At 60.2% G+C, this 27,410-nt stretch overlaps 3 protein-coding genes across 5 annotated transcripts in view; 1 reads left to right on the top strand and 2 right to left on the bottom strand.

The window, feature by feature from the left end:
• Positions 1 to 2,582, bottom strand: part of ANKRD24 (ankyrin repeat domain 24) — a 16,101-nt gene extending 13,519 nt beyond the window's left edge. The window contains exon 1 of the mRNA XM_029916446.1: positions 2,419 to 2,582. Coding sequence (XP_029772306.1) covers positions 2,419 to 2,460 — 42 coding nt within the window. The 5' untranslated portion in view covers positions 2,461 to 2,582. The remainder of the gene's footprint in view (positions 1 to 2,418) is intronic.
• Positions 2,583 to 9,583: 7,001 nt separating this feature from the next.
• SIRT6 (sirtuin 6) lies at positions 9,584 to 18,895 on the top strand. Of its 2 annotated transcripts, XM_029918245.1 has the most exons (8): positions 9,584 to 9,759; positions 11,498 to 11,625; positions 12,969 to 13,151; positions 15,168 to 15,227; positions 16,975 to 17,070; positions 17,149 to 17,229; positions 17,752 to 17,875; positions 17,967 to 18,895. In XM_029918245.1, exons 1-8 carry the CDS (start codon positions 9,694 to 9,696, stop codon positions 18,306 to 18,308), a joined length of 1,080 nt encoding a protein of 359 aa, XP_029774105.1. In that variant the 5' UTR covers positions 9,584 to 9,693; the 3' UTR covers positions 18,309 to 18,895. The 2 variants fall into 2 exon arrangements, with proteins under 2 accessions (XP_029774105.1, XP_029774106.1); XM_029918246.1 differs by lacking the exon at positions 11,498 to 11,625 and having other exon boundaries at positions 9,585 to 9,759.
• Positions 18,896 to 19,588: 693 nt separating this feature from the next.
• Positions 19,589 to 27,410, bottom strand: part of CREB3L3 (cAMP responsive element binding protein 3 like 3) — a 9,139-nt gene continuing 1,317 nt past the window's right edge. The window contains exons 3-10 of one of the 2 annotated variants that reach the window (XM_029917381.1): positions 26,826 to 27,093; positions 25,864 to 25,976; positions 24,808 to 24,945; positions 24,142 to 24,248; positions 22,093 to 22,161; positions 20,849 to 20,933; positions 20,550 to 20,646; positions 19,589 to 20,334 (exon numbers count right to left, since the gene is read on the bottom strand). In XM_029917381.1, the coding sequence (XP_029773241.1) occupies positions 20,021 to 20,334; positions 20,550 to 20,646; positions 20,849 to 20,933; positions 22,093 to 22,161; positions 24,142 to 24,248; positions 24,808 to 24,945; positions 25,864 to 25,976; positions 26,826 to 27,093 (1,191 nt within the window). In that variant the 3' untranslated portion in view covers positions 19,589 to 20,020. The remainder of the gene's footprint in view (positions 20,335 to 20,549; positions 20,647 to 20,848; positions 20,934 to 22,092; positions 22,162 to 24,141; positions 24,249 to 24,807; positions 24,946 to 25,863; positions 25,977 to 26,825; positions 27,094 to 27,410) is intronic. The other variant, XM_029917382.1, reaches the window with a different exon arrangement.

The raw sequence follows: 27,410 nt of genomic DNA, 5'->3' as shown, positions 1-27,410 counted from the left end.
GAGAAGGGGCTGGGAGGGGTAGAAGGGGAGGGGCTGGAGGAACTCCTAGGGAGGGGTTGATGGGGGCCGGGGGCGGGGCAGGGGGCGCGGGAGGGAGCAGGGGAAGGGGCTGCGGGGGGGTCGAAGCGGGCGGGGAGGGGTGGGTGGGTGGGTGGCTGGAAGGACCCGGAGGGTAGGGCTGGAGGGACCTAGAGGGAGGGTCTGGAGGGGCCAGAGCGGAGGGCTGGAGAATTCTGGAGGGCGGGGCTGGAGGGGTGAGGGGCCGGAGCTCCGTCGCGCGCCCCGCCCCCTCCCGGAGGCCCCGCCCCCAGAGTTGGGGTCGTGCCGGGGCGGGGCTAGGCTCCGGGGGCGCAGGGCCGCCCGGGCCCTACCTGACTTCCCTTCGGGGAGGGGACGCGGCGAAAGAGGCCCGCCTGCCTCGCCCCCGCGGGCTGCCCACTGGGTCTCCAGGGATCCGCCTGCGTCGTCTCCGCCTCGTCGGAACCGGCTGCGGGTCGCAGGTGCCTCCGGGCCCCACCCTCTCGGCGGACACAGCCTCCCACTGCTGCCTCGCCATCGTTCGTTCCCTCTGGCACCAGTGGCACCCAGTGGTCTGACGAACTTGAGTTGGAACCCAGGGCCCTGCACCCAGGCCCCCCACACCTGCCGCCTATGCGACCCAGCCAAGGTCCTTGCTTACCTGCTTTGGACTTCACCTTCCTCATCTGGAAAATGGGGTTCAAAACAATCAGTAGCTACCGCTTGCAGAGTGTTCTCTACAGGACTAATGGGATAACTACGTGCAGCCCTCACCCGTGCCTGGTACATAGTAAGTGCGCAATAAACACGGATTCATTCATCAGAGGTGTGCTTGCGCCCATGTACACAGCTAATGTGGAATCCTGGGGACACAGGCCGTAGTAGGTGGTCGGTTAAATCACTGAAAGGCAGCGTGGACACGGCTCCTCCAAGGGGCTGGTAGGGTCTGTGTTGGCGGGTGGTTTTCTCAGACTGGAAGCCCCCTGACCACAGGGCCAGGCTGAGGCCCCCCCGGCGCAAACCTGTCACCCCAGGGTGGGGTGCACAGTTGACAAATGTGTGCCGAGTGAATGAATGACTCACAAGGCCAGGCCCTCTGAGCCATGTGCATTTCATTTACTGTCCCATTTGTCCTACCGGGATGCCCAGTGGTGACAAGGCAGATGTCCCTGCCATCACTGGGGTCCCTGAGGAGACCCGTACACCCGTGGATTGATGAACTGGGGTGATCGGGGCTGTGGCGGGGGCAGCCCAGGCCAGCTGGGGGCTCAGACAGGACTCCTGGCACTGGGTAGTCTGGGACGGCTTCCCAGAAGAGAGGGCATCTGAGCTGAAACTGGAGGATGGGCAGGAGTTGGGCTTGGCAGGGACAAGATCATGTTCAGGAGAAACTGGAATTATCGCTCGCCTCAACCAGCCCAAGTTACCTGTGCCCTGATCCAGGACCAGGTGGGTGGGAGTTGTCACTTAAGGGTAGGGCAGAGGAAGAGGTGTGTCCTCGGAAGGGGGGAGCCAGGAATGTGGGGCATGAGGAGGGCCCAGGAAAGGTTTCAAAGGCAGGATGGTCCACTGTGTTGATGTGGCTGCAAATTCCCAAAGGGGCCAGCAGAGGTGAGGGTGGGGGAGGACAGAGGGAGGAGAGGGGAGAGAAGGGAGGAGCGTGGAGATGGCCTTCTGGAACCTGAGTTTAGGGGCAGTGACGGCAGACAGGAGGTGGCGGCCTGACTCCAGCTGGGTCGTGTTCTGCACGCTGTGTGACTTTGGGCCAGTCAGGCTCCTTCTCTGGGTCTCATTCCCCAACCGCTAACCAGGGTAGATAATGGTACAGACCTCGTATAGCCGGGTTCCTCCACTGAGGCACTGCGGACATCGGGCCAGATCGGGCCAGATCGGTCTCTGCAGGGGGGCTGGCCTGGGGACTGGGGGGTGGACTAAGCAGCATCCCTGCCCCCCACCCGCGTGATGCCAGGTCCACCCCCAGTGTGACAACCACAGATGTCCCCAGACATGGCTCAGGGTCCCGGGAGGCAAGATCTGCCTGTGATTCTTTTCCTTTGAGGAGGAGGAAGGAGGGGTGAGGCAGGGAAATGGAGAGGTCGGTAACAAGCCGTTGAGGAGGGGTGGGTGTAGAGGGCTCCTGTCCCTCACACCCAGAGGCAGAGTGCCCCCAGAGAGGAAACGGAAATGCATTTCCCAGCTCAGGCCTTGGATTTCCAGGTGCCTTGGCCTGTTCTGGATTCTGTGCAAACTTGCGCAAGTGCCCCTCGGAACTCCCCCACAGAGCGTGGGCACCACCATCCCCCCTGGGCGCTGGGCCACGCCTGGACATCACCTGACCCTCTCTCCACACCGCTCCCAGCCCACCAGCCAACCCTGCAAACCCGATCCACATCCACGTACCCGGGCTTGCCTGCCGTCCAGCCCTACCACCGTGGGCTCCATCTCCGGGTGCCTCCTCCCTGGGCTCCCAGCTTCCTGCTGCCCGGGCAGCCTCCACAGCCTCACTCGGCGTAAAGCCCGGATGGCTCCCGGGGCCCATGAGGTCCTAGAGGAACTGGTCCCCGGGACCACGTCCCATTCCGCCCCCTCCCTGGCTTCACATAGCTTAAGAGCTAAGAATGGTTTTGATGTTTATATAACCGCATTGGCAGAATTGAGGTCTGAGGGCCCTGGATGACAAAAATATGACTGCCTGGGTTCGCAGGGGGAACCCCCCCCCCCCCCCCCCCCCCCCCCCCCCCCCCCCCCCCCCCCCCCCCCCCCCCCCCCCCCCCCCCCCCCCCCCCCCCCCCCCCCCCCCCCCCCCCCGCTCCGGGCAGCATCCGGAGCTCCTCTCCCCTACCAATCCCTGCTCGGACCCATCACCGTGGCCTCCTTTCTGGTCTGGCCTGGACCCCGCAGTGCCCTATGCTTGGAGCACCCCCTCCCCCACTGTCTACAAGGCCTGTTCCCTCCGGTGGTCTGCACTGGATGGGACCCGAACAGGGTTTATTAGCAGGTTTCCCACCTGTTCCTACTAGCTGATGCCACACTGTGCATCCTTCCCAACACGTTGTTTCCCCTTGGTCTCTGCCCCCCCACCCCAGGATGTCAGCAGGGCAGGGACAGGGACAGGGATTTTGTCCCCTTGGTCATGCCTGTATCTGCGGCAGACACCGGGTACAGATGTTGTGGGGCTCCATGCGAGATGAAAATGCGGGGCCTCCTGTTCAAAAAGTATTAGGAATTTCGGGGCGCCCGGGTGGCTCAGTCGGTTAAGCGTCCGCCTTCGGCTCAGGTCATGATCTCACAGTCTGTGGGTTCGAGCCCCACGTCGGGCTCTGTGCTGACAGCTCAGAGCTTGGAGCTGCTTCAGATTCTGTGTCTCCCTCTCTCCCTGACCCTCCGCTGCTCATGCTCTCTCTCAAAAATAAATAAAACATTAAAAAAAATTTTTTTTAAAGAGAAACATTATTAGGAATTTCAAGACGGCGAGAAGGGAGCATCAAACCAAACTGGGCCCCTCTGAGTGAGGCGTGGGCAGCTGGCCCTGACCTCTGGCGCCTACGACGGGGCCTGGCAGAGGGAACTGGAGAAACAGTGGCTCTGAGGAATGACAATGAGAGACAGACTTTGCAGGAAGCATTGAGGAACTGGGAATCTGCGGGTCTCTAAAAACTCGGATCTTCTTGCTGGTGGGTTTTCCTGAAACTTGAAATAACGGAGAGGCGGCGGGGTGCGAAGGGGGGGGCCCAGGACTAGGCTCACGGCTCCAGTTAAATCCCATCTTACAGATAGAAAAACTGAGGCCCGGAAGGGTTTCGAGGAGGCTCAGGGCAGGTATCACGATGTGTTGGGGTCTTGAAGCAAAGGCCGGTATTAAAGAAATAGCAAGGGGGCGCCTGGGGGGCTCAGTCAGTTGAGTGTCAGCCTTCGGCTCAGGTCATGATCTCACCGTTGGTGAGTTCGGTCCCTGCACAGGGCTCTGTGCTGACAGCGGTGCCGTCCTCTGGGGGCCCTCTGCCCCCCTCTCTCTGCCCTTCCCCTGTGCACGCTTGGGGTCCGCACGCGCTCTCTCTTTCTCTCTCTCAAAAATAAACATTAAAGAGAAAAAGAGGCAGAAAGGAGGGGGGAGGACGGAGCAAGGCTGTGGTGGCCGCACCGTGCTGAGCGCTGGGAACGGACAGTCCCGGGAGACGTGGGGGGCGGGGTCCGCGGCACCGAGTCGTGGGGTTGGCTTTCTTCCCCCGGGGGAGCGAGAACAAAAGGCGAACCTGACTCCTGCAGTCCGCCTGCCCGGAAACCGGAGCCGCAGGGGGAGGGGGGGATGGAGGGCGAGCTTCTCCCCCTGCCGCCGCCCCCGCCTCCGCCCTGTGCCCCCAGGCCCCTCCCTGCCCCCCAGACGCCCTGGCACCGGGTCTGAGGTGTTTAACACCCCCCCCCGCCCTCCACCACTCACCCCCATACCTGTGAGACGCCTAACACACCCATTTCCCAAATTAGAAGTCTAGGTTTTTTGTTTTTTTAGCTGTGAAAAGTTTTTGAAGGACTTGATTTCAATATCATTCTACTTTCGAAATTAAACAATTAGACGGTTTGCGTTATGGCCGCTACAACATGTCAGGAGCTCCTGGGGGGTAGGCGTGAACAGTGCCACTTAGGAACTGATTCCAAACAGGCCGAGGAATTTCAGGATCCTTCCGCAATGAACGAAACTGACTCCGTGCCACGTCTGACGCGGGTTGACACGCCATTTACTCCTGTCTCTGCGTCTCTGTCTGTGTCTCCCTCCCCCTATCTCTCTCTTTTGAGTCAGTAGATGCCCCTCCCCTGCCCCCTTCCCTCCACCCCTGACCTGGGGGAAATGAGTCTCACTTGGTGGCTGTGTGACTTCAGGCAACTTCATTAACCTCTCTGGGCCTCCTCTCCTCACCTCACCTATAAAGTGGATAATAAAGGCTCCTACCCCAGAGGACTCTCATGAGAAATAAATGAGCAGACATGAGCAAAGCACATGGTAAGCTCCTACGGTGTTTGAAAACAAACACATAAAACAGAACAGGGGCGCCTGGGCGGCTCCGACGGACATCGGCTCAGGTCATGATCTCACAGTTCCTGAGTTCGGGCCCCACGTGGGGCTCTGTGCTGACAGCTCAGAGCCTGGAGCTGCTTCGCATTCTGCAGCTCCTCTCTTGGCCCCTCCCCCACGCATGCCCTGCCCCTCTCTCTCTAAAGATAAACAAACATTAAAAAAAAAAAAAAACAGGGGGCGCCTGGGTGGCTCAGTCGGTTAAGCCTCGACTTCAGCTCAGATCAGATCAGATCTCACGTTCGTGGGTTCGAGCCCCGCGTCAGGCTCTGTGCTGACCGCTAGCTCAGGGCCTGGAGCTGCTTCCGGTTCTGTGTCTCCTTCTCTCTCTGCCCCTCCCCCTCTCAGGCTCTGTCTCTCTCTGTGTCAAAAATAAATAAAACATTAGAAAACAATAAAAAAAACCCAGATAAATAAAACCCAAGCTGGGTGAAATAAATAAAAAAGAATTCAGTGACATTACATTTGAATTTTTTAAAATTACAATAAACAAAAGGAAAAGGGACACTAAGCTTAATCACGAACGGAAATAAGTGAGGTGAGTTGGGAAAACTGAAGGGGCCACAGGGGCTGGTGACAGACCGCAGCCACCCAGCTATGTGTCTGCCCCCCTCTCCCTGCCGGTCCAGGACTCCTCAGGCCGAGTCCTTTAGCATCAGCAGGGTCACGGTCATGGTCACACTCGCTGAGGTACCTGCTGCCAGCCCCTGATGGCCTGAATCAGCCAGGCCCGGCCCAGCCTCCCAACCTTTGCCTGCACTGGTCTCTGTCCCCTCCTGGCGTCCCCTCACTCATCTAAGTCTTCCCTGTCTTCCTAGGCTCTGCTCCAGCGCTGTCTGGTGGTGGGGGTCCCGCCACCCGGTGGAAAGACCAAGGGAGGCCCCGGGCAGGGCAGGGGGTGGGGGGTGTCTGAATCTCGCCATCGCCGCTCTGCTCCGTGGCTGGCAGAGGCAATATAACCAGACTCTGGCTTGTGTCAAGTCAAGCATGACCAAGGCCAGGCACAAAAGGGTGGTCTAACCCCACATTCTCTCAGTCTGTGCCCTGGACCGGCCCCCACACCGGCAGGATCTTGAGAAGGAACCATTCCCAAGGAACGGCTGCATGGGAAGCTAGCTCCGGCCGACCTCAGGGCCTTTGCACTGGCTGTTTCCTCTGCCTGGGATGCAATTCTTGAAACACACACTCCCTCCCTCTTTTCCCTTCTAATCTTTGCTCCAATATCAGCTCCTCAGTGAGGCCTTTCTTAACAACTTGCTTTCAAACTGCAGCCATGTCCCCTGCCCTAGAGGCTCCTGTTCCCTTTCCTCCCTTCCTCGGTCTCCATGGTGCAAAACGTGCCTTTTCACTGTTCATCTCGTTTAGTGCCTGTCACCCCCCCGCTCAGCTGTCCGCCCCACGGGGGCAGGGACCTCCTCAGTGCCTCCCACAGTGCCTGATCCAACCATTCGCTGCATGAACCCTCAAAAGCAAGAGATAAGGGTCCCTCAGGAAAGTCACTGGAGCTTGGGAGAATGGAGACTCTTCAGGACAAAGAAGTGTTACTGGAGCCAAACCGGGTGGGGGCCGCGGAGGGTCTGACACAGTGCAGGAGAGGGCTTCCTGGTGGGGAGCACAGGAGGGGCTGGAAACTGAGCAGGAAGCAGTGGGGACAGAAGGAGCAGTAGGCAGGAAGGGAGGAGGGGGACAGAAGCCAAAGGGGTAGACTTGAACCTGTGGGGGGTGAGGAGGCACCTGGTCCCTCTTGAAGCCACCAAAAGGATGGGCGACGCTCCTCAGCCAGGCCCTGGGGCCCGGGGGCCTGAAGGTGGGGGACACTGAGCATCTCGGTGCCTCAGACTCACCTCTGTCTTCTTAAATCGCGCCCGCAGGGTCTTCATGGTGAGCGTCTGGCGTTTCTCTGCAACCCGGGCCACCTGGGGAAGTACCGAACGGGGCGGGAATGAGGGACCTGGTGAGCAGAGGGGCCGCCTGCCTCCCCGTCCTCGAAAGGACAGCTTCCTCTTCCCTGGGCCACCTCAGACCCTACAGCAGGACAGACACAGGACGCCCCGTCTGCTAACTGCTGTGTGTCCTTTGGCAGGTCTCTCGCCCTCTCTGAGTTTCATTCTCCTCAATCTTAAAAAGATGGGGATAATCCCCTCTTGACCAACTTGTGGTCAGTTTTCAGTGAAGTCCTTAGCATACAGTAGGTGCTCTATAAATGCACCTGCCAAAGCAGATCAAGCTTTTTCTGGTCTCCAGGCTTGCACCTGTGAAGTTATTTCTGCATAGAGTGCCCGCTTTTCTCCATCTTCTCTGGCAAACTCCTATTGACCCTTCACAGCCCATTTCCAAAATCCCATGTTCTGAAGAGCTTTGCCTGTCACCTGCAGGGTGAGCTCTAACTCCGCAAACTAGGTTCTCCTACCCCTAGTTGGGCCTCCTTCCTCTGCCCCAGCCCTGGCTTTGGAGGCTCGAAGTGTCTGGGCTCACACCGTCTTCCCGAACAGGGAGGGAGTCCCGGGGGCCAGGCCCCGAGCTGACACCTCTTAGTACAAAGGCTTGTTTCCTTGATGGTCAGAGAACATTTCTGCAGCCAAGTCTAGAGATTCCTTCCTCGTTTGAGTGGGATTTCTTTTTCTCAGTTTATTTATTTGGGGAGAGAGAGAGAGGGAGAGAATTGCCAGCAGGCTCCGCGCTGCCCGCGTGTAGCCCGACGCAGAGCTTGATCCCATGCAGAGGGCGGGACCTGAGCCAGAATCAGGAGTCGGACGCCTAACCAGCTGAACCCCCCAGCCGCCCCGAGCGGGATTTCTGCGAAGGCAGGGCCATCACCTGTCCCTCCTGCCTGTGAATTCTCGAAGCCTCCACCTGTCTCCTCACCCATCCACCCCCCCTGCATCCGTTCTCCTACCCGAGCACTTCATGCACCCACTGGGTGTCACCCACCAATTCACCTTCTCCTGGTTCTCCATGTGCCCTTCAACCATGCGTCACCCACCCACCCCTTACACAGTCAACACCCAACACCCATCCATCCGTCCACCCTGCCGTGCATTCATCCATCCACTGTTCCATCTACCCACCCATTCATCCCCCCCCCCAATCAACCTACCCCCTCACTCTACCCTTTGTCTTCCACCTCTGTCTCAATCACACCCAGAGCCGGGTGTAATAGGACACCCAAGAGGAGTCCACAGGTTGCCAGGGTAGGAGGGAATCCATGGGCTTGGGGGACCAGGGTGCTTTCTGGGAGAGGGGGTGATATGCAAAGCAGGACCTAGTGGCCAGGCAGGATGCGGGGCAGGGCGCAGCAGTTAAAGAAGGCATGTGCCCTAGACGGTGCAAAGGCTGGAAAGTGTGTGTGTGTGTGTGTGTGTGTGTGTGTGTGTGTGTGTCAGGGTGCCTGAGAACCCGTCAGGGCAGCTAGGACATACACAAGCCTCTCCTTCGCCCCACACACCAGGGTTCAGAGGTAAGGGGTTGAGGCCCTAAGTGGGGGGGGGTCTCATCCCACGCTTCCCTCACTGCCTTGTCTCCTACCTCCTGCAACGCCAGTGACTCCAGCGCCTGGCCTCCGTGCCCACTGCGGGCTCCCGTTACCTCTCCCAGCCCGGCCACCAGCTCACAGCTCTGACACCTGATCGGCTCTGAGGGCAGCCGCCCCAGGGGGCCGGGGATGAGCAGAGGGAGGAGACAAGCTGGCTGCCGGAAGACACCAAGTGCCTTTCCACCTCCCTCCACCTCTCCTCACAGCCTTGTGCTTGCTGTTTCTTCAGCAGCGGCGCCCTCTCTGTACCCCATGTCACTCCCAACCGGCTCCCTCTCCCCATCTCATTCCTACTCACTCTCTGGATCTTTGCTGCAACACCTCCTCCTCCAGGAAGCCTTCCTGGACGCACCCAGGCTGGGTCAAGTGCCTCCTTATGGTGCGGGGCCCTCGTGGCACCTTAATCACACCAAGTCACCATTCCTCGGTCACTTGTGTCCATCCTCGTCCCAAGGTGCCGCCTCTGTTCGCCAGTGTTTCCCTGGCACTCAGTAGGTGCTCGACTCGCGTTTCTCAAATGCATCCTGAAGGCCACCAGCCCCACTGTTAGCCAGCAGGGCACCAGTGGGCTGAGTGGAGACTGTCACCCGCCTGGATAACGTTCGGCTAATGCAGAGCGGCGTCCAAGACCCTCCCCACATGTCCCCCCCCCACCCCGTGTCCCCTGCACACAAATGCGGGGTGTTCGTGACTTTGTAAACTTCTGAAATGTGCAGCAGAAGGAGCCTTGACGGGAACCTGCGTCCTCCCGAGAGGCATGGGGACTTCAATTTACTCATTTGCAAAAAGAAGAAAGGGAGCACCGGCCCCTTGTGGCCCTCGCTTTAGAGGTGACGGCACAACTCTCACGTGGACGCCCTGCCCCGTTTCCCGCCACCTAAGAACAGTTCCAAGGAACTGTTTGCCAGCAGTTGACATGGCGCCGGCGGCGTCAACGCGAAGCGCATGCGCCCTGGAGGGAGAGGCCGGACGCGCAGGGCGGAACGCGGCTCCTCCTTCCTCCCCGTTCTGCCCCGTTTCCGGCGGAAGCGGCCTCAACAAGATAAACTTTATTGTTCCCGGTGGGGCGGCGAGGATGTCGGTGAATTATGCGGCGGGACTGTCGCCGTACGCGGACAAGGGCAAGTGTGGCCTCCCCGAGGTGAGAGCGGCCCGGCGTCCCGAAGGCCGCCCCCAGCGCCACGGGCTGGGCGGGGCCGGGCAGCAGCGGGGCATTGTGGGAATATCAGGAGGCACGGAGGCTAGACAATGGGAGGGACTTCCCAGTGGGGAGGGGGCGGGAAGTGACGCCCCCTGCCCTCCTGGGGACTGGGACACCCCCCAGCCCCGGGTCGGCCCGGCGGGAGGGCGGGAGGGGCTCGCGTCGGCGGAAAGTCCTGAAGTTCTGATGGGGGAAGCCAGGGACGGAGTTGCAGGCGGAAGGCACCGCAGGGCCAAGCGGAGGAGATGGAAGGAAGTACACGGGCTTGGGAACCAGACTAGGCCGGAGTTTTCCAGGGCCAGGTCCGGAGGGGCCTCACATGCCAGGCTGGGGAGCTGACACTTTATCCTGGGGGTGATGGACGTGGGTACATGTCAGAAAGACCCCTTGTTCCACTGTAGGACTTGGGGTAACTTCCCCTCTGGGTCGCCTCTCCCCTTCTGTAAATTGTGGGGGGATATGGTCCCCACCCCATAGGGGCTGGTCTGTCCGTCCGACTGAGGTGTTTAATATAAGTCCTGGGAATCCCTCTGGAACCCCTCTTCTCTTCCTGCCGGTTTATTCGCTGGATTCCACAAACATTTATAGGGCGCCTACTGTGCACCTGGCATTTCCTAGGCCCCAGGAGGGAACAAGACAGACAAACGCCCTCATTCTAGAGGGGAGACAGACGGAGGGCGAGCAAGTGTAAGAAGTCAGATGATAGTAGGTTCAGGAGGCCAGGAAGGCTGGGAGTGGGAGGGGAGCCCAGCACGCGTCACGGAGATGACTTTGGTTTTTTCAATTTTTTTTTTTATTGTGGCACAACACACGACATGAAATGTATCATCTTAGGCATTTTTAAGTATGCAGCTCACTGGTACTGAAAACATTCACACTGTCGTGCAGCCACCCCCACCATCCTTCTCCAGAACTTTCCATCTCCCCAAACGAGACTGTCCTCATGAAGCTCGGACTCCCCACCCCGTGCCCCACCCCTGGCTCCCACCATCTACCCTTTATCTCTGTGGATGGGACTCCTCTAGGGACCTCCTGTGAGTGAGGTCCCACAGGACGTGTCCTTCTGTCTGGCTTCTGTCACTGTGCACAGTGTCCTCCGGGTCCGTCCACGTGGTGGCAGGTGGCAGGACGTCCTTCCTTTTTTTAAGGCTGGATAATATTCCAGTGTGTGTGGATGGATCGTATTGTGTTTATTCTGCATCGGTGAGCACGGGTTGTTTCCATGTGGTGGCGATTGTAAATCATGCTGCCATGAACTTGGGTGTGCCTGTGAGACGATTTCCCCACCAAGGCCTGAGAAGGATGAGAGAAGAGCCATGTGAGAGAATTCCAGGCAGAGGGCACAGCTTATGCAAAGGTCCTGAGGCAGGACCAGGCCTGGCATGTTGGAGGGACAGTGACAAGGCCCCGAATGGCTGCAGCAGAGTGAGTGAGAGGGAGAGACGGAGGAGTTGGGCAGGTCGTGTAAGGCCCAGGGACCTCTGGGAGGACTTAAGCTTTTACCCAGAGGGATGCAGGAGCCCTGGGGGGCTGTGGGCAGAGGAGGGATGGGAGAACAAGCTACCTTTTCCAATCACTTCTCCGCCCTGGGCAAGGCTGGGTGTCCCAGTGTGCGGCTGGCAGCCTTGCCACGGTGGGACACGCTTGGACCCCTCCCTTATGCTCCGTCCCCGGACAGATCTTCGACCCCCCAGAGGAGTTGGAGCGGAAGGTGTGGGAGCTGGCGCGGCTGGTCTGGCAGTCCTCCAACGTGGTGTTCCACACAGGCGCCGGCATCAGCACCGCCTCGGGCATCCCTGACTTCAGGTCTGTGGGCACGGAGGGGAGGTTGAGGCAGGGCCTGCCACGCAGCCGGCAGCCTGTAAGCTCGCAGATCCTTGGGCATCAGAACCCATCCTGCTGCCATCCCCCTGGGGGGCCTGGGGCGTGGGAAAGTCCCTACCCTAACAGATGTGTCCCTTTAAATCCTCCCACCTTCCACTCACACCCCATTGGCCAGAACATGGTCACCTGACCATACCTAGCTGCAAGGGATCCTGGGGAATGTAGTCTTTTGCCTGGGTTCAGTGTACATGCCTAACTATTGAGATGTTATTACTTCAGAAGATGGAAGATTGATATTCGGGGCAATTAGCGCCACACTCACTTGCAAATATTTTTCTATCAGACCTGGTGGCAGCCAAGTGGCTTTCACCCTCCAGACCCCAGCCTCCTCGCTAATGAACAGGGCTGTGTGACCAGACCGTGTCTAAACTCTTGTTTGCTTTGGGCATATCTTGTGTTAGACCGCTGAAAAGTAGAAGTCTCAAACCAGTGGCCCTCCCGCCCGCAGTGGCCCCGTAGGTGCTGAGTTCGCACCCCTGTCCCGTCGGGCAGAACTATCTCATTTCTACTCCCTCCCTAGGCCTCAGGGGCCCTCACCCAGACTACTGCAGCAGGAAAACAGATTTCCTCATTCTGGGACAAATGTTAGCTGTCTAAGGCATGATTTCCACCCCCTGCCCTCCATAATCTGCCATGGCTCCCCACTGCCCCCCAGGAGAGTTCCAAGTACTTGAGGCTGGGAATCAAAGCCCTTTCTGACCCGGCCTTGGGACATCTCTCCAGCCTCAGCCCTGCTGCTCCTATGGGAGCCCCCAGACCTGCTCCTATGGGAGCCCCCAGACCGCTTGCATTTTACTTACCTCTTCTGCCTGCCCTGCCCTGCCCTTGCCTCTTGCAGTTAAAGAGACAGCTCAGCCTCCGTCAGGAAGCCTTCCCACACTTCGCATTCACGGTCCTCCCCACTTCCACAAAGCTCCTCCAGCTCCGCAGGCTGCAGGGTCTGTAGCTACTTATGCGCCCCCCTTCCCCCCCCCACACGAGCGCAGGGCCTGGGGCCACTAGGGACCCAGCATCACCCAGCACAGGGCCAGGCCCTGTGGGGCCGGAGGAAATGTTGACTGAAATGAATAATTTTTGCCCTCGCACATCACACTCTCCCTCCTCTCCCTCCACCCTCCCCTTGTCCTTCTCTCCCTCCCCTTGTCTTACTCACTACCTCTTTGACTCCCTGGTCCTCTCTCTCTCTGTCTCTGTGTCTGATTCTCTCTTTTTCTGTCTCCCTGACCCCTAAACTCTCCATGTCTCTCCCCACCTGCCGCCTTCAGGGGCCCCCATGGCGTCTGGACGATGGAGGAGCGGGGCCTGGCCCCCAAATTCGATACCACCTTTGAGAGCGCGCGGCCGACCAAGACGCACATGGCGCTGGTGCAGCTGGAGCGCGTGGGGCTCCTGCGCTTCCTGGTCAGCCAGAACGTGGACGGGCTGCACGTGCGCTCCGGCTTCCCCAGGTGACGCCCGCTCAGCCCCGCGCCTCAGTTTCCTTGTCTGTAAAAGGGGCGTGTCGGTGCCAGCCCTGCCCTCGCGAGGCTGATGTGGCGATTTAGTGACGAAGCCGGGAGTGGCGCTGGGCGCTTGGTAGGAGCCCGTAAACCGGAGCCTCCTGGGTAGCTCTTGAGAGTTGGGGTGCTCTTTCCTGGCCCCAGGGGTGACCTCTGGAGTGTGGCCCCGACTGCCCTCTGGCCCTGTGCCACCAGCCCCACAGCCTGGCCACAGGCACCATGAAGTCACCCTCGGGGCGAGGCGTGGGGGAGGGGCATGGGGGGGAGGGGAAACACGTGCGGGGAATTTAGATTCGTGGTTGGGTTTTCCTATCCCTTGTTACGTCCATAGTGAACGGGAACACTAGTAGGGCAAAGGGCTGACTTTTGTTTAAGTTTTTATTTGTTTTGAAGTTTATTCATTTATTTTGCGATAGTGAGCGAGTCGGGAAGGGGCAGGGAGCGAGGGAGGGAGAATTCCAAGCAGGCTTCAGTCAGTGCAGAGCCTGGCGAGAGGGGCTCAAACTCACACACCGTGAGATCATGACCTGAGCTGCCATCAAGACTCAGATGCTTAACCAGCTGAGCCCCTAGGTGCCCCCCAGGCCTCAAGCGGTTCTTAGAGCCTAGAGGTGTGGCCAAGCGCAGGGCTTCAGGGTTTGGACAGGTGCACACCTCCGGCCGGTGTTTCCTGGTCTGGGCGGAGCCACTGATGTCATCCCTCGGGTCAGACTGCTTTACTGAGCACGTGGCCACAGACCTACCCCTCGTGGCCTGTGTCGATGTTTCTAGAAATGGGAGCAAACATTTTCTCGCTGTACAGGGAGTGCGTTGGAGCCCGTGGGAGGACAGGGCTGTTACAGGGACCCGGAGAAAGCCAGCGAAGGCTGTCCCCGCAGACAGCCGGGCAGCAAGGTGGCGCAGGGCCGTGTAGGCGGATCGGGAGTGGGGCACAGCCGCCTGCTGGCAGCTCCTTCCCGGAGCCGGAGGGGAGCTCCGTGCGGCCGCCGTCTGCGTGGGGAGCACCGCGCCCCCGACTTCCAGCAGGTGGATTTCACGCCTGCCTGCGCCCAGGCCGACGCCGCACCCACTGCCCACACCTCCACGGCGTCACCGGTGCGCCTGCGCGGGGGTGTGTGTTGGAGGAGGAAGCGCCAATCCCCCAGCGCCCACCGTGTGCAGACAGGAGCAAAGTGGGTCGCAGCCAACAACTGTCTTACCCAGCGCCCACTGTGCCATCTCGCGTGGGACGCGGAGTACACGGGACAGACAGAAGCCCTGCCCTCCCGGGAACCAGGCTCTAGGAGGAAGGAAACAGGCAGAAAACAAGATAAATCCGCAAATTAAATTCTGTGTCAGGTGGTGATGTCGCCACGAAACCAAAGGGGAAGGTTGGGCGGAGTCGCAACCTTTAATAGGTCAGGGAGGCTGTGACCGTGAGAGGTGTAGGAGGGAGCCAGGGGAAGAGCCTTCCAGACCTGATCGTTGTTCCTGCAAGCAGCCCAGAAGTTAGACACTGTGGTCCTATTTCACAGATGGGGACTGAGGCACAGAGAGGTTAAGCGACTTGCCCAAGGTCACACAGCTGGGAAGCCACAGAGCCTGGAGTTGACCCCACGTTCCTCTGCCTGCAAAGCCCAGGCCCCTGGGCCACCCATTGCCTTAGGTTCCTCCTTTGCAAACTGGGAATTAGAATTCCCATCGTTCAGACTGGTGACACTCAGCAGTGGCAGTTGTGCTGCATTTTGTGAACGGAATGGTCTGCCTGTGCGCAGAGGTGGGGTCGGCCGTGAGGGTCAGTGTTGCCACCGGCTCAGAGAGGTTGAGCCATGTGTGAGGTTGTAGATGGTGGTCAGCAGCCAGAGGCACTGGAAGGAGGGACGGTTGAAGCTTAGGGAAGCCTTCCTGGAGGAGGAGGGCTCTGCCCGAAGCCTCAGGAACCAGAACTCCATGCCGTGGTCAAGTGTGTCCTCTCTCCTTCTGCAGGGACAAGCTGGCGGAGCTTCATGGAAACATGTTTGTGGAGGAATGTGCCAAGTGTAAGACGTGAGTGCCCCGGCAGCGGGGTGACGGGGTGACGGCGGGGGGTAGACGCTGGGTGCCTGCTGCTTCCTGTGAATTGCTTCTGACGCTGCCAGAGACCCAGGGAGGGGCAGGGCTGGGGCCGGAGCTGAGGCTGGGGGCACGACTCCCCCTCGTGGTTCTCCTGCACCATGAAACAGACGACCACAGACTGACGGCTTAAAACAGGAATCTGTTGGCTCCCACCCTGATCATTTTTTAAAATGTTTTATTTTATTTTTGAGAGAGAGACAGAGAGTGAGCAGGGAAGGGGCAGAGAGGGGGACACAGAATCCAAAGCAGCTCCAGGCTCTGAGCTGTCAGCACAGAGCCCGACACGGGGCTCGAACCCACAAACCGTGAGATCATGACCTGAGCTGAAGTCAGCTTAACCCACTGAGCCACCCAGGCGCCCCTCAGCCCAGCCTGGAAGCTAGACGTCCAGAATCCGTTATGGGCGGGGCATGCACCCACGGAACCCTGTGGGGGAGGCTCCTGCCTGCCTCCTCCTGTCTTCTGGACGTTTCTCACTGCTTGGTGCTCCCAGCTCCTCCACCCCTCACGCCACCTCCTTCGTCTGTCGTCACGTGGCCTCCTCGAGGTGTGTCTGTCTCCTGCAGGGACATCAGTCCTGTTAGATCAGGACCCCTGTACTCCAGTATGACCTCATCTTAACTCATCACACCTGCAGTCCATCAGGCTGCCCTCTAACGGATTGGGGGCCAGGACTCCCAACATATCTTTTCTGGGGGGACACAATTCAGCCCATTAACAGAGCGTGACAGAGGAAGGACCACCTGCTCTGGGGGGCCTGCGCCCCAGCCCTTCCTGGAGCTGGTGCCTCCTGGGCATGTCTCCTGCTGGCTGAGTGGCTGCAGGTCAGGTCCCTGCACTGCAAAAAAAAAAAAAAAAAATTTGTCCCCAAATTTATCTTGAAAATTTTCAAATCTATAGAAGACTCACAAGAACAGTACAATGAATTCTTTCACATTCACCAAGGCTCCGCAGCCTTTTCTGTAAAAGGCCAGATGATAAAATGTGTTCAACTTTATGGCCCAGTCTCTATCACGACTGTGGGCTCTGCTCATGTGGTGTGAAACCCGCCATAGACAACACAGGAAGGAGCGGGCACGGCCGTGTGACAATAAAACTTTATTCATGTGAACAGGAGGCTGGGGGCCAGATTCCAACCAGAGGGCCACAGTTCATCCATCCCGACTAGGTTCAACAGTTGTTACCGTTTTGCCACAAAACGGTGGGGGGAGGAGGTGGCAGACCGCCCGGTCCAGCCCCCCGAAGCCGCGACACTCGCGCCTCCCAGGAGCTGTCAGGGAAGACTAGAGTGTGATGACCAGGGGCCTGGCCTGTGGTCTCGTGGCTTCTGGCTCTTTTGTCTCCTGGTCCAGGATCCAACCCAGAGCCCTGCTTTGCATGTCGTTATCACGTCTCTTCCGCCTCCTCTATCTGGAACAGTCCCTAATGTCTCTGTTTCCGTGCTCTTGGCACCGGGGTGCCACCAGGCCAGCAGTAGAAGCCCCCCGTCCCCCGCTCTGGGTTTGTGGGGCATTTCCTCGTGCTTAGACTCCCGTGTGTGGCCCCCGTCCCCCTGGGGACAACAGCTCCCCCAAAAAGAAGCAAGAGCCACGGCAGTGGGACCCCTGAGCAGGTGCCCTGGGAGCAGGCCGCGGGCTGACCCGGCCCCTGCGGGCCCCCTCTTCCTCCCCCAACACAGGCAGTATGTCCGGGACACCGTCGTGGGCAGTATGGGCCTCAAGGCCACGGGCCGGCTCTGCACTGTGGCCAAGGCCAGGGGGCTGCGGGCCTGCAGGTGAGTGATCCTTCACTGCGCCCAGGCTCCAGGGCCAGAGGCGCATCTCCGTCTGACCCCCCCCCTCCCCCACTGCAGGGGGGAGCTAAAGGACACCATCCTGGACTGGGAAGACGCCCTGCCTGACCGGGACCTCACCCTCGCCGATGAGGCCAGCAGGTCTGACCCCCACTCTCCCACTCCGTGAGCCCAGACCACAAGGCTCCAGCACAGGCTCCCTGAAAGAGGGGTGGCCACACCCTCTCTGGGCCTCAGTGGTCCCATTAGCGACAGAGCCTTCCCTACACTGCACCCCAGTCTCAGGCAGAAAACAGGCTGCAGCAAGCGGATGCCTTGGTCCAATGAGTGCCAGGCACTGAAGGTCAGGGCCGCATCAGCAGCCCTGCTTCCGGCTGGGTGGGGAGGCCGCTTGGGCAGATGGGAAGTGGCAGGGGCGGGGCTCAGGGCGTCTGGGAAGCTGGCACAAGCTGTGGGCACCCTTGACCGCAGAGAAAGGTGTGGAAGAGCCGACCAAGCTGGTCTGGACGTGTTGCAGGAGCACGAGGTGGGTGGTGGGGCCAGGGGGCTTGAGCCAGGAGGGGCTGGCGGCCTCACGCTCCGCGTGGGGCAGGAGTAGGGCTGCTGAGACCTTTGTGGAGGGAGGGAGGGAGGGGCCTGTCTAACCCTCCCCTCCTGGCCCAGGAACGCAGACCTGTCCATCACTCTGGGCACCTCCCTGCAAATCCGGCCCAGTGGGAACCTACCCCTCGCCACCAAGCGCCACGGAGGCCGACTGGTCATTGTCAACCTTCAGCCCACCAAGCATGTATGTGCTGAGCCCACCCGGACGAGCCCCCGCTCCAGCCTCCCTCCCGTCTGGACCCCTGCCTAAGCCCACCCCGTCTTTGCCCCCACAGGACCGTCATGCTGACCTGCGTATCCATGGCTACGTGGATGAAGTCATGACCAGGCTCATGGAGCACCTGGGCCTGGAGATCCCCTGCTGGGATGGCCCTCGAGTGCTGGAGAGGGCGCTGCCCCCCCTGCCCCGCCCGCCTGCCCCCAAGCTGGAGCCCAAGGAGGAGGCCCCCACCCAGCTCAACGGCCCAGCGCCCGGCAGCCCCAAGCCCGAGCCCTCCACCGAGCCCTGCACCCAGCACAATGGCTCGGGGCCTGCGAGTCCAAAGAGGGAGCAGCCGGACAGCCCTGCACCACAGAGGCCCCCCAAAAGGGTGAAGGCCGAAGTGGTTCCCAGCTGACCAGGGGGCCAGGGGAGGGGGGGCTTTTTGTAGAGACCGTGGGGTCATCTTTTCTTACTGTTCTCACTTTGTTACTTGTACCTGCCCTTGCGGGTGGGGGGGGCAACCTCAGGGTGCTGAGAGCCGGGCTCCAGGCCCCAGGCAGGCCCACCCCCACTGCCTGGCTCTTTATCTCGAGGGGCCTCTGGTGCGGGCCTGGGGAGGAGCATTTTCACCCTGGACACTGACCTCGGAGCTGACCCCCCAGGCCCCAGCTTCTCCCAGTGCCCCAGCCGCTGACTCAGGATGCACTGGGGAGGTGGGGCTAGGCCCTCCCTAGCTCCCAGCCTAAGCAAGAGTTAACTCCCTCTGCCCCGGGGCCCTCACACCCCTGTCCCCTTTCTCCCCCAAATCGCCTTCATGGTCTCTCCAGGAGGTAAGGGCGGGGGCAGAGCCACCTTTTAGGAGCCAGACTTCACGGGGGCACAGGCAATAGAGGCTTTGCACTGCCTTTGGGGCTAGAGGGAGAAGGAAGTGTGTCCACCTGACTTCCTCCAGGCTTCCAGAAAAGTCTTCAATGCAATAAAAGCAGAAATTCTTGCATCTGAGTCTGTGTTTAACATCTGTAACCTTGTGCCGAGTCCCAGTCCTGGGGGTGGGGGGCAGGGGGTGCCAAAAGCGTGGTCCCGTTGCCCCCCTTTCCCGTGGAGTCTGCCTGGGCCTCCCTGCAATCCAGGCATGGGGGGCCAAGGAGGAGGGCAATCGCGCAGCTGGAATTACTGGAGCCCCCCGCTTGTGATTACATACTTATGTGCACGGTTTCTAAATATTTGCCCTCCACTACTAGGCTGTGAGCCCCTTGAGGAGAGCGGCCAGGGGCCTTCACCTCGTTTGCAGCCCGCCCCCCACCTCCCTGCACTTGCGCAAAGCGGGCAGGGGCGGGACGCATTAGGAAAGCGCGCGCACGGCCGGGTTCCCGTCAGATCACTTCTGATGCCTCAGTCTCCTCATCTATAGAAGGAGCGAGGTGGACCGCATCCCCCACCCCAGGAAGGCAGCTGTCCTAGACTTTCCGAGGACACTATGAATGTCTTCCAGGGGCCCCGAGACCTCGCGCTCCAGGTGCGCATGCGCTCCGATCGCGGCCGCTCTCCAAGGTGCTGAAGACTCTCCTGGCCGGCAGCCTTTCCAGCCTAGTGGGGGGAAATCGGGGGACCCGCACCCCACTGCCCCTTCCCAGGCTGGCCCAGACGCTCCTTCCAGGTGTCCAGGAGCCCTAGATTCCGCTTTGTGCCTACGTGTTCTGTCAAAATACTTTATTAAGGATCACTGTAATCTTAGAAAAGAGGGGCGGCGGTGGGCTATGGTTCTGGGGCCCGGGTCCCTGCAGGCGCAGCCAATTTCTCTTCCCTGTGCGCAGGGGGCAGGTAGGAGTCCCGGGGCAGGAGAGTTGTTGAGGCGTGGTGTGTGCGTGTGCCTGTCTGGGCCTGTGGATCAATCTGCATGTGCCTGTTTCTTTCCTTGCCTGGGCCTGTATTTCTCAGGCTCTGCGGCCCTGTGGTTGCCCGTATCTGAGCGGGTCCTGTGTGTACTTGGGTCCACGAGTGTACGGCTGTGAGTTCGTGCGTCTCCATCCTGGCACGTCCGCCAGGCTCCCTCCTCACCCCCCATGCCTGTCGCTGTCCACAGAAGGGCCCCTAAGCAGAGAGGCCTGGGGGCACATCGGACGGTGCTCACAGCTCCCCCCCTGCTGCCTCCAATCCCACGCGCCCAGGACTGAGCGCCGACTCAGCCGCAGTCCAGTCCAGCAGGGTGGCCCGGCTCAGTTCCTCTGTCGAGTTGTCCGAGATCAGGGTCGAGTTGTCCAGCTCCTCCGTCAAGTTGTCCAGAGCCGACGTGCCCTGAGATTCCCAGTCCACCCTGGGGCTGCCAGGGGACCCTTCCTGTGATGCGCCAGCTTTGGGCCATGGTCCTGGGACCTCGGACCCTGGTGTGGCGTCGGGAGCCACACGGGACGCCGCGTCGTTGTGCAAAGTTCTGGAGAAAACTGAGCCAGCGTTGGGAGGGCCATGAGGGCTGGGGCTGGGGACGGGAGTCCCTTTGGTCCCTAATCCCAGCCTCAGGGAGCAAAGGGCTCCGCCTCCCCACCCCCCACCCCCGCCACACCCTAGAGGCCCAGGATAGGGACCTGGGGAACCCAGGAGATTGTGCCCGCGGGGCAGCCCGAGGGGCCGGAGAGCAGCGCCTCCCTGGCCCACCCACCTCGGACTGGTGCGTAGTCCCCAGCACTCTCGGCTTTGTTGGTGACGAAAGGGCTAATGGAGGGCAGGACGATGAGGGCAAAGGAGAGCAGCAGGACCTGGCAGAGATGGTGAGGTCACCCCATCCCCCTGCCCTGTGGGAAGAAAGGTCACCCCATCCCCTACACCCCATGAGCACAGAAACCAAGGCCCAGAAGATGGGGCAGTGCTTCAATCGGGGCTCACGCTGCACTCATCTCCCACACACAGACCCCCTTGCCAAGGACAAGGACCCCCTTTTTCCCGGGGAACAGGACTTACCGCTATGCAGGTGCCTGTCTGGGCCGACTTGCTAGTGGACTGGACCACAATGGCCTGGAGTTTCTTCAGCTGCTCCAAGAGGGACCTTGGCGGGAATGGGTGGGTCTGGGCTGAGCCCCTGGGGCTGTGATCTGGTTCCCATCTATGTCTGGGGTCCCCCAGCCTGGCTGATGTGCGAATCCCATTCATCTCTCATGGCCCCGCTGGTCTTTAAAGCCCCAGACTCCCATCTTGGCTTCAGTAAATCTCCCCGAACATCCCACCCACGTGTACCCACTCACCTCTTGCCACCCCACCTCCATGATCCAGGCTGCCACTACCTCACCAGCACACCAGCCCCAGCCTCTACGCTGGACCCCCAAGGCCTCTCCTGCTCCCCTAGGGCTCATGCTCCAAGTAGTGGCTAGATGGCACTTTTCAGAAGTGTGTGGGCTTCTCCCAGCCCTCCCCACATCCCCAGCCCCCTGGGGTAAAGCCCAAATCCTCTCCTGGCCCCCAAGGCCTCCGCATGACCTTCCCCACCCTCTTGGTGCCCTCCCCTCCCCCCCTCCTTCTCGCTTACTCTGCTCCAGCCACACGGGCTTCCTGGCTGTTCCTCCAACACTGAGGCCCAGTTCTACCCCAGGACCTTTGCACATGCTGGTTCCCTCTGTACCAAGGACACTATTTCCCCCGATCTTTTCGTAGCTGGTTCTTTCTCATCCATCAGGTCTCTTCTCAACGTCATCTTATCTGATATCCCTGCTCAGAAATGGTCCCCACTGGCTCTCCAGGCCCCTCACCCTGCTTCACTCTTCTCAGTGGCTCCCACTATTTGAATAACCTTGTACGTGTTTCCATTTGTCTCGAGTATGTCACCCACCAGACCATGAGTTCTTTAAGCAGGGAGACGGTTCAGCGCTGCAGTTCCAGTGCCCAGAACTACGCCTGGCACAGACTAGACGCTAAACAAATATCGGGTAGATGCCTGCACCTCTTAGGACCAACCGCACGCACTTCCCCAGCACGCACGCTTCCGGCCTCCGGTGGATTGTCCACTGCTTCCTCCACCACAAACACCCTTCCCCAACTCCAGGTGCCCTTCTGCTGTGGCTGCACCCTTGCGAGGTGGGGCCCTTACCCCTGCTCTGCTTTGCCATCACAGAGGCTGTCCCCCACATTGCCACCCCTCCTGCAAGGGACTCTGGGGGCCGGCTGCCCCTGTCCTCCCGCTGTCCCTCTGCCGCAGCTGGAGCAAGACTCACAGGTTCTGCTTCTCGAGGTGCAAGACCTTCCTCTGAAGCTCCTGGTTCTGGGCGGTGCAGGCTGACATCCTGCAGGGACAAGGTCACAGTGGCATTCAGAATATTCCTGTCACCGACTAGCTCAGCGGATGTCTCCCTGTGGGCCCCATTTTCCAGGCAGGGAACCCAAGGCCAGAGAGGGGAAGTCGCTCATCTGAAGTGACCCAGCAAGTCTGTGGACAGGCCCGGATCTGGAGCCAGGTCTGCCCAGCTCCTAGGTCCCACGTCTGCACGGATGTGGGGCCTCACTTCGGTCTGGGCCCCTAGGGTGGGGAGTGGAATGCCAAGCTCGGGCAGCGATGCTTCCAGAAGACTAAGTATGAGGATGATGGGGAGTCCTGGGGGAACCAGGTTACAATCCTCACCCTCCCTGTGAACACAGGCCACTCTCCTCTCTGACCTCAGTCCCCTCACCTGTAAAATGGGGCTGCAGTTACCCCGTTCACAGAGCATTTGTGAGAATAACATGAAGTAAAGTTGATTAGGGGCTTTGCAGGTTGCATCTGAGGAATAAGACAGTGGTGACGACTCCATCTAGGGCTTCCCAGATCCAGGCTGGGGGCCCCACCTCTCCCACCTGCCTCCGTCTGTGAGCACGGTCTTGGCCCAGACCACCCAGATGTGGGACTGGAATACTCAAACCCCAGCATGAGGCTCTGTCCCAGCGAAGAGAATGCTCTCCCCCACCGACGGGCCCTCCTTCTGGATGACTCACGGGATAAAAAAAGAATCCAGAACATAAATTAGGGAAGACTGAGGGACCAGATGGCAACGACAACTGTGTAAATCACGACTCGGGAGGTGCAGCTGACGCAGCACCGAGAGGGACAGACCTCGACCCACCTTCACCCGGCTCCTCAAGCTGGATGCACACAGGTGGAAAGTTAGCGAGAGGACAACACGGGAAACTCCCCCCAAAATAAAACATCGGCGGGGGGCACACCTAGGCTAAGAGCAGACATGAAAGAACTAGAATATAAAAGCACAGGTGGGTGGGAGGTAGAAGCCAAAAACCCACTCTTTGAAAAGAAAAATTCAATAAATGAGTCTCTGGCAAGATTAATCAAGAAGATGCGGGCGCCTCGGGGCTCCGTCGGTTGCGCATCCCACTTCGGCTCAGGTCATGATCTCAGGGTTCGTGGGTTCGAGCCCCACGTCGGGCTCTGTGCTGCCGGCTCAGCGCCTGGAGCCTGTTCCAGATCGTGTGTTGCCTCTCTCTCTGCCCCTCCCCTGCTTGCACTCTGTCTGTCTCTCTCTCAAAAATAAATAAACATTTAAAAAAGTTTTTAAAGAAGACAAAAGAGGAAGAAGAGAAGGCACCTCGAACAGGAGTTACTAAAGTGAGTCTGATCGCCGACCGCCCAGAGCTCAGCAAACTCAAACGCGAGAACCGGGAACCACTGCACACAGACACCTTGGTAACGAACAGCTTCCCAGACCAGCCCCTCCCAGAGCTGACGTGGGAAGAAACCGAGCGCCCAGGCAGACCTGCAGCCTTCCGCCAGGTCACCCCCGGCTCGGAAAGCGGGCTTGCACACTCGTTATGCTTCAGCTAAGGAAGAAAAAGGAGCCTGATCCCTTAAATGAGTTAGGAGAGGGGAGCCTGGAAGACAGTGGGGGGCTGGACGTCTGGGAGGAAGAAGTGCGTTCCCCCCTCTGTCCTTGCCGCTAGCAACCAGGGAAGCCACAGCGGCCCTGAGGACCAGTGACACCACGCGGGGGGCAAGCACCCCATCCTCAGGCAGGGCCCCAGGACGAGATGAGTCACACATTCTCCTTTCTTGGGGCCTCACCTTCTAGGGGTAAGGGGCCCCCAAGACTGGTCTCTGGCATCTCTCAGCGCCTCCCCATGCTGTTGATTCCCATGACAAATGACCTCTCCCAGAGAAAGAAATCCTCTCATTTGTCAGGTCCCCCGCACTGTGACCTTGGCCACCTTGCAGGGCTCTCTCTGGCGCCCTTCCCCCACCCCAAGAAGGGCCTGGGGGGGGCGGGGAGGGGCAGCCTTACCGAGTTTCCAGGCCATCGATGTATTCCTTCTTCTTCTTCCGGCTCTCTTGGGCCGACTGCTTGTTCCGGATTTTCCGGCGGATTTTTTTCAGGACTCGCTCCTCATACTGCGCAGTGACACAGGGAGGAGGGTCCACCCACGCTGTCTGGACCCCAGCCCCTCACCCCTGCTCCTCCCGTGGGGAGCCCTCCCAGACCCAGGGACCCGGCGCAAGACTCCGATAACCCGCAGACGGCTTTCCTCCCCCCGAATGCGTGCAAAGTCTCTGGGGCTGGGGGTGAGGGGTCCCGGGTCCCGGGGGTTTGCCCCAATCCCAGCCCCAGGTCGGAAGTGGCGCCCAGACGTTGTGCGCCAATGCGACTGCGCCACCTCCCGGCCGCGCCTGGGAACAGCAGATGTCCCGTGGGAAGGGCAGACCCGGGGCTTGACCTGGAAGGAAAAGGGCTGCGCGGGGAGGTGTGGGCGTGCGGGGGCCCCAGGCGTGGGAACCGGGCGTGAAAGCTCCCGGCCGGAGATGTGAGCTGCCAGCTCGAGCACGCACAGAGTGCGGCCCAGCGCAGGGGGACGCAGCGGCCTCCAGGGACAGCCGCGGCCTCACGCTCTAGTGTAGGAAACCCGCCGGGAGGCTGCAGACAAGGGGCCCGGGGCCAGGGCGCCCCGCTCACCTTGGTGAGGGGCAGCTGGCTGGGCAGGGTGAGGCCTTCCTTGGCCAGAAGCTTCTTCTCGTCCTCGGTCAGCACCAGCTCCTGGCGGTGCTCCGTCGCGGGCCGGGTCAGGTGAGGGGCAGCCAGGGGGTGCTGCTGCTGCAGGGGGAAGCGGGGACATTGCTCTGGGGGCCCGGGCACAGCCGCTGGGAGCCGCCACCAAAGCGGGGCACTCCTGGCTCCTCCGCTGTGCGGTCCCCGCTGGCGCTAGGGCTCCGGAGAGCCCGCCCTTCCCGGCGGGAACCCATCCTTCAGGTGCCCTCGCACGTGGACACAACAGCGTCCACACAGGCTTTTGATCCGCTTCTCCCACGCTCCTTTGACAACTGTGCGCTCTGCACCTGCTATAGGCCAGGCACTGTTCTGGGCTCGGGAAACCCGCCGTGGCGCTAGGGGCGCCCCGGGCTCTGTAGGTCAAGCGTCCGACTGGGGCTTCAGCTCAGGTCACCATCCCAGAGTCGTGGGATGGAGCCCTGCGTTGGGCTCCGTGCTGAGGGCTGAGTCTCCTCTCCCTCTGCCCCTCTCCCCTGCTCGCTCTCTCTAATAATAATAACAATAAAAGATGGTACATTTAAAGCATCTAGAACGTCTGGCCAATAGTAGGTACTTTATAGGTTCTAGCTATTTTTTTTTAATATTTAAAAAAAATTTTAATGCTTTTTATTTATTTTTGAGACACAGAGAGAGACAGTGTGAGCAGGGGAGGGTCAGAGAGAGAGGGAGACACAGAACCGGAAGCAGGCTCCAGGCTCCGAGCTGTCAGCACAGAGCCCGATGCGGGGCTCGAACCCACGAACTGTGAGATCTGACCTGAGCCGAAGCCGGCCGCTCAACCGACTGAGCCACCCAGGCGCCCCTAGGTTCTAGCTATTTTTTAAAAAATCGATATTACTACTACTACTACTACCGCTACGGCAAGTGCCCCGCCCTGCGCGTGACTCGGTCTCTCCGTCTCGGACGCGGACCCCGGCGGCCCCGCAAGCGCTGCGGCTCTGGGGCTGGGGTCCGGCTGCTCACCGGGTCTCCGCCGCTGCCGGAGAGGAGGAGGTCCTTCACTGTGAGGGCGCAGCACGGAGGCGGGTTGGCCCGCTCGGCCTGCTCCCCGCAACAGAGGCCCGGGTTCCACAGTTCTGACCAGGGCAGATGGAGACAAAGACACGGAGGGGTCACGTGGGGTCCCCTGAGCTCCCAGCGGCAACCTGCCTCCTCCAGGAAGGCCACCAGGATTGACCACCATGCGGTAGCGCCCCAAGGCCCAGGTTGAAGGGGACAGGCCCGACCGGGAGCCTCAGTCTTCCCTCTGATGGAAAACTGGAAACCGATTCACCAGGATGCTGTTGAGGGACCCGTTGCCCACCCAGGAGGGAGCGGCCATTATCATTGCCCAGGACTGTAGGCTAAGGTCTCCAGCCAGCGTGGGCTCCTCTCCCCCTGGGGCCAGGGACCAAGTCTCCAGCCTGTGTTCCCTCCCACCTGCTGGTCCCGGCACCTGGAGGCACCGGCTTCGGGGTTCCGAAGTTCTCGGTTCTGTGTAGACCACTGTGTGGCCTTGGTTCAGTGACTAAACCTCTCTGAGCTTCATTTTTATTAGCCCTCCAATGAGTCTAATTAGAGCTGAAGGGACAGAGGACACCTTGCCGGAGGGAGGGGTGTCTCCCGCATCAGGCCAGTTGTCCCCAGATCAGGGGGAGCCTCTGAGGCCCGGGGTCCCCAGACCTCTTGCCCTGCCATTGAACAGCTACTCTGATGCTGGCACGGGAGGCCCAAAGATGAGGCCACCAGCATGAGGCCCGGAGCAGGACCCCCAGCCTCCGGGGCTGCACCCCAGCTCGGCAGCTCTGACTCATTGCTTCGCCTCACGCGGACTCCATTTCCCCATCCTGGAAATGGGCCCATGACAGCATCTATTTCAGGAGGCGAGTGAGTGCGCCCAGCGCCGGGAACAAGGCAGGGGAAGTGACCGCAAGTGCAGAACCCACCCAAGTCTATGGCCACAGACGCGTCCAGAACTTGGGCCACTGGTCCAGGGGGGCCGGTGAGGCAGGAGGGTCCAGGATGGTAGGGGGGGCGGCCTGGGGGGGTGGAGGCTGCCCCACCACGCGGAGGGCTGTCCTGGGGGTCGGAGGGCAGGTCCTCGGAGATGCCGCTGTCGCTGGCTGCAGGGGACCAGATCGGGGAGCTGGGCATCGAGTCTCCGGAAGCCAGGATGGAGTTTAGGAAATCATCAGAGTCCGGGCCTGGCAGGACCTGCCGGGACAGGTAGGGAAGGGGGTGGGAATTAGGACTTCCATGCTCGGGGCGCCTGGAGGCTCAGGCGGGTGAGCATCCGGCTTCAGCTCAGGTCATGATCTCGCGGTTCATGGATTCAAGCCCCGCGTCGGGCTCTGTGCTGACAGCTCGGAGCCTGGAGCTGCTTCAGAGTCTGTGTCTCCCTCTCTCTGCCTCGCCCCTGCTCGCACGCTCTCTCTCTCTCTCTCTCTCTCTCTCTCTCTCTCTCTCTCTCTCTCTCTCTCTCTCAAAAATAAATAAACAGTAATAAATAAATAAATGACCCCCCTTCTGCT

The sequence above is a fragment of the Suricata suricatta genome, chromosome 12 (genome assembly GCF_006229205.1).
Source record: "Suricata suricatta isolate VVHF042 chromosome 12, meerkat_22Aug2017_6uvM2_HiC, whole genome shotgun sequence".
NCBI classification, from domain to species: Eukaryota; Metazoa; Chordata; class Mammalia; order Carnivora; family Herpestidae; genus Suricata; species Suricata suricatta.
Note: the sequence above shows the minus strand (reverse complement) of the source record. Positions and strands in the feature narration are given on the sequence as shown.

Coding starts and splice junctions, on each gene's coding strand:
- SIRT6 (XM_029918245.1), top strand. CDS start 9,694: ATGTCGGTGAATTATGCGGCGGGACTGTCGCCGTACGCGGACAAGGGC. Junction 9,760..11,497: donor GCAAGTGTGGCCTCCCCGAG/GTGAGAGCGGCC, acceptor GTCCCCGGACAG/ATCTTCGACCCCCCAGAGGA. Junction 11,626..12,968: donor TCGGGCATCCCTGACTTCAG/GTCTGTGGGCAC, acceptor TGCCGCCTTCAG/GGGCCCCCATGGCGTCTGGA.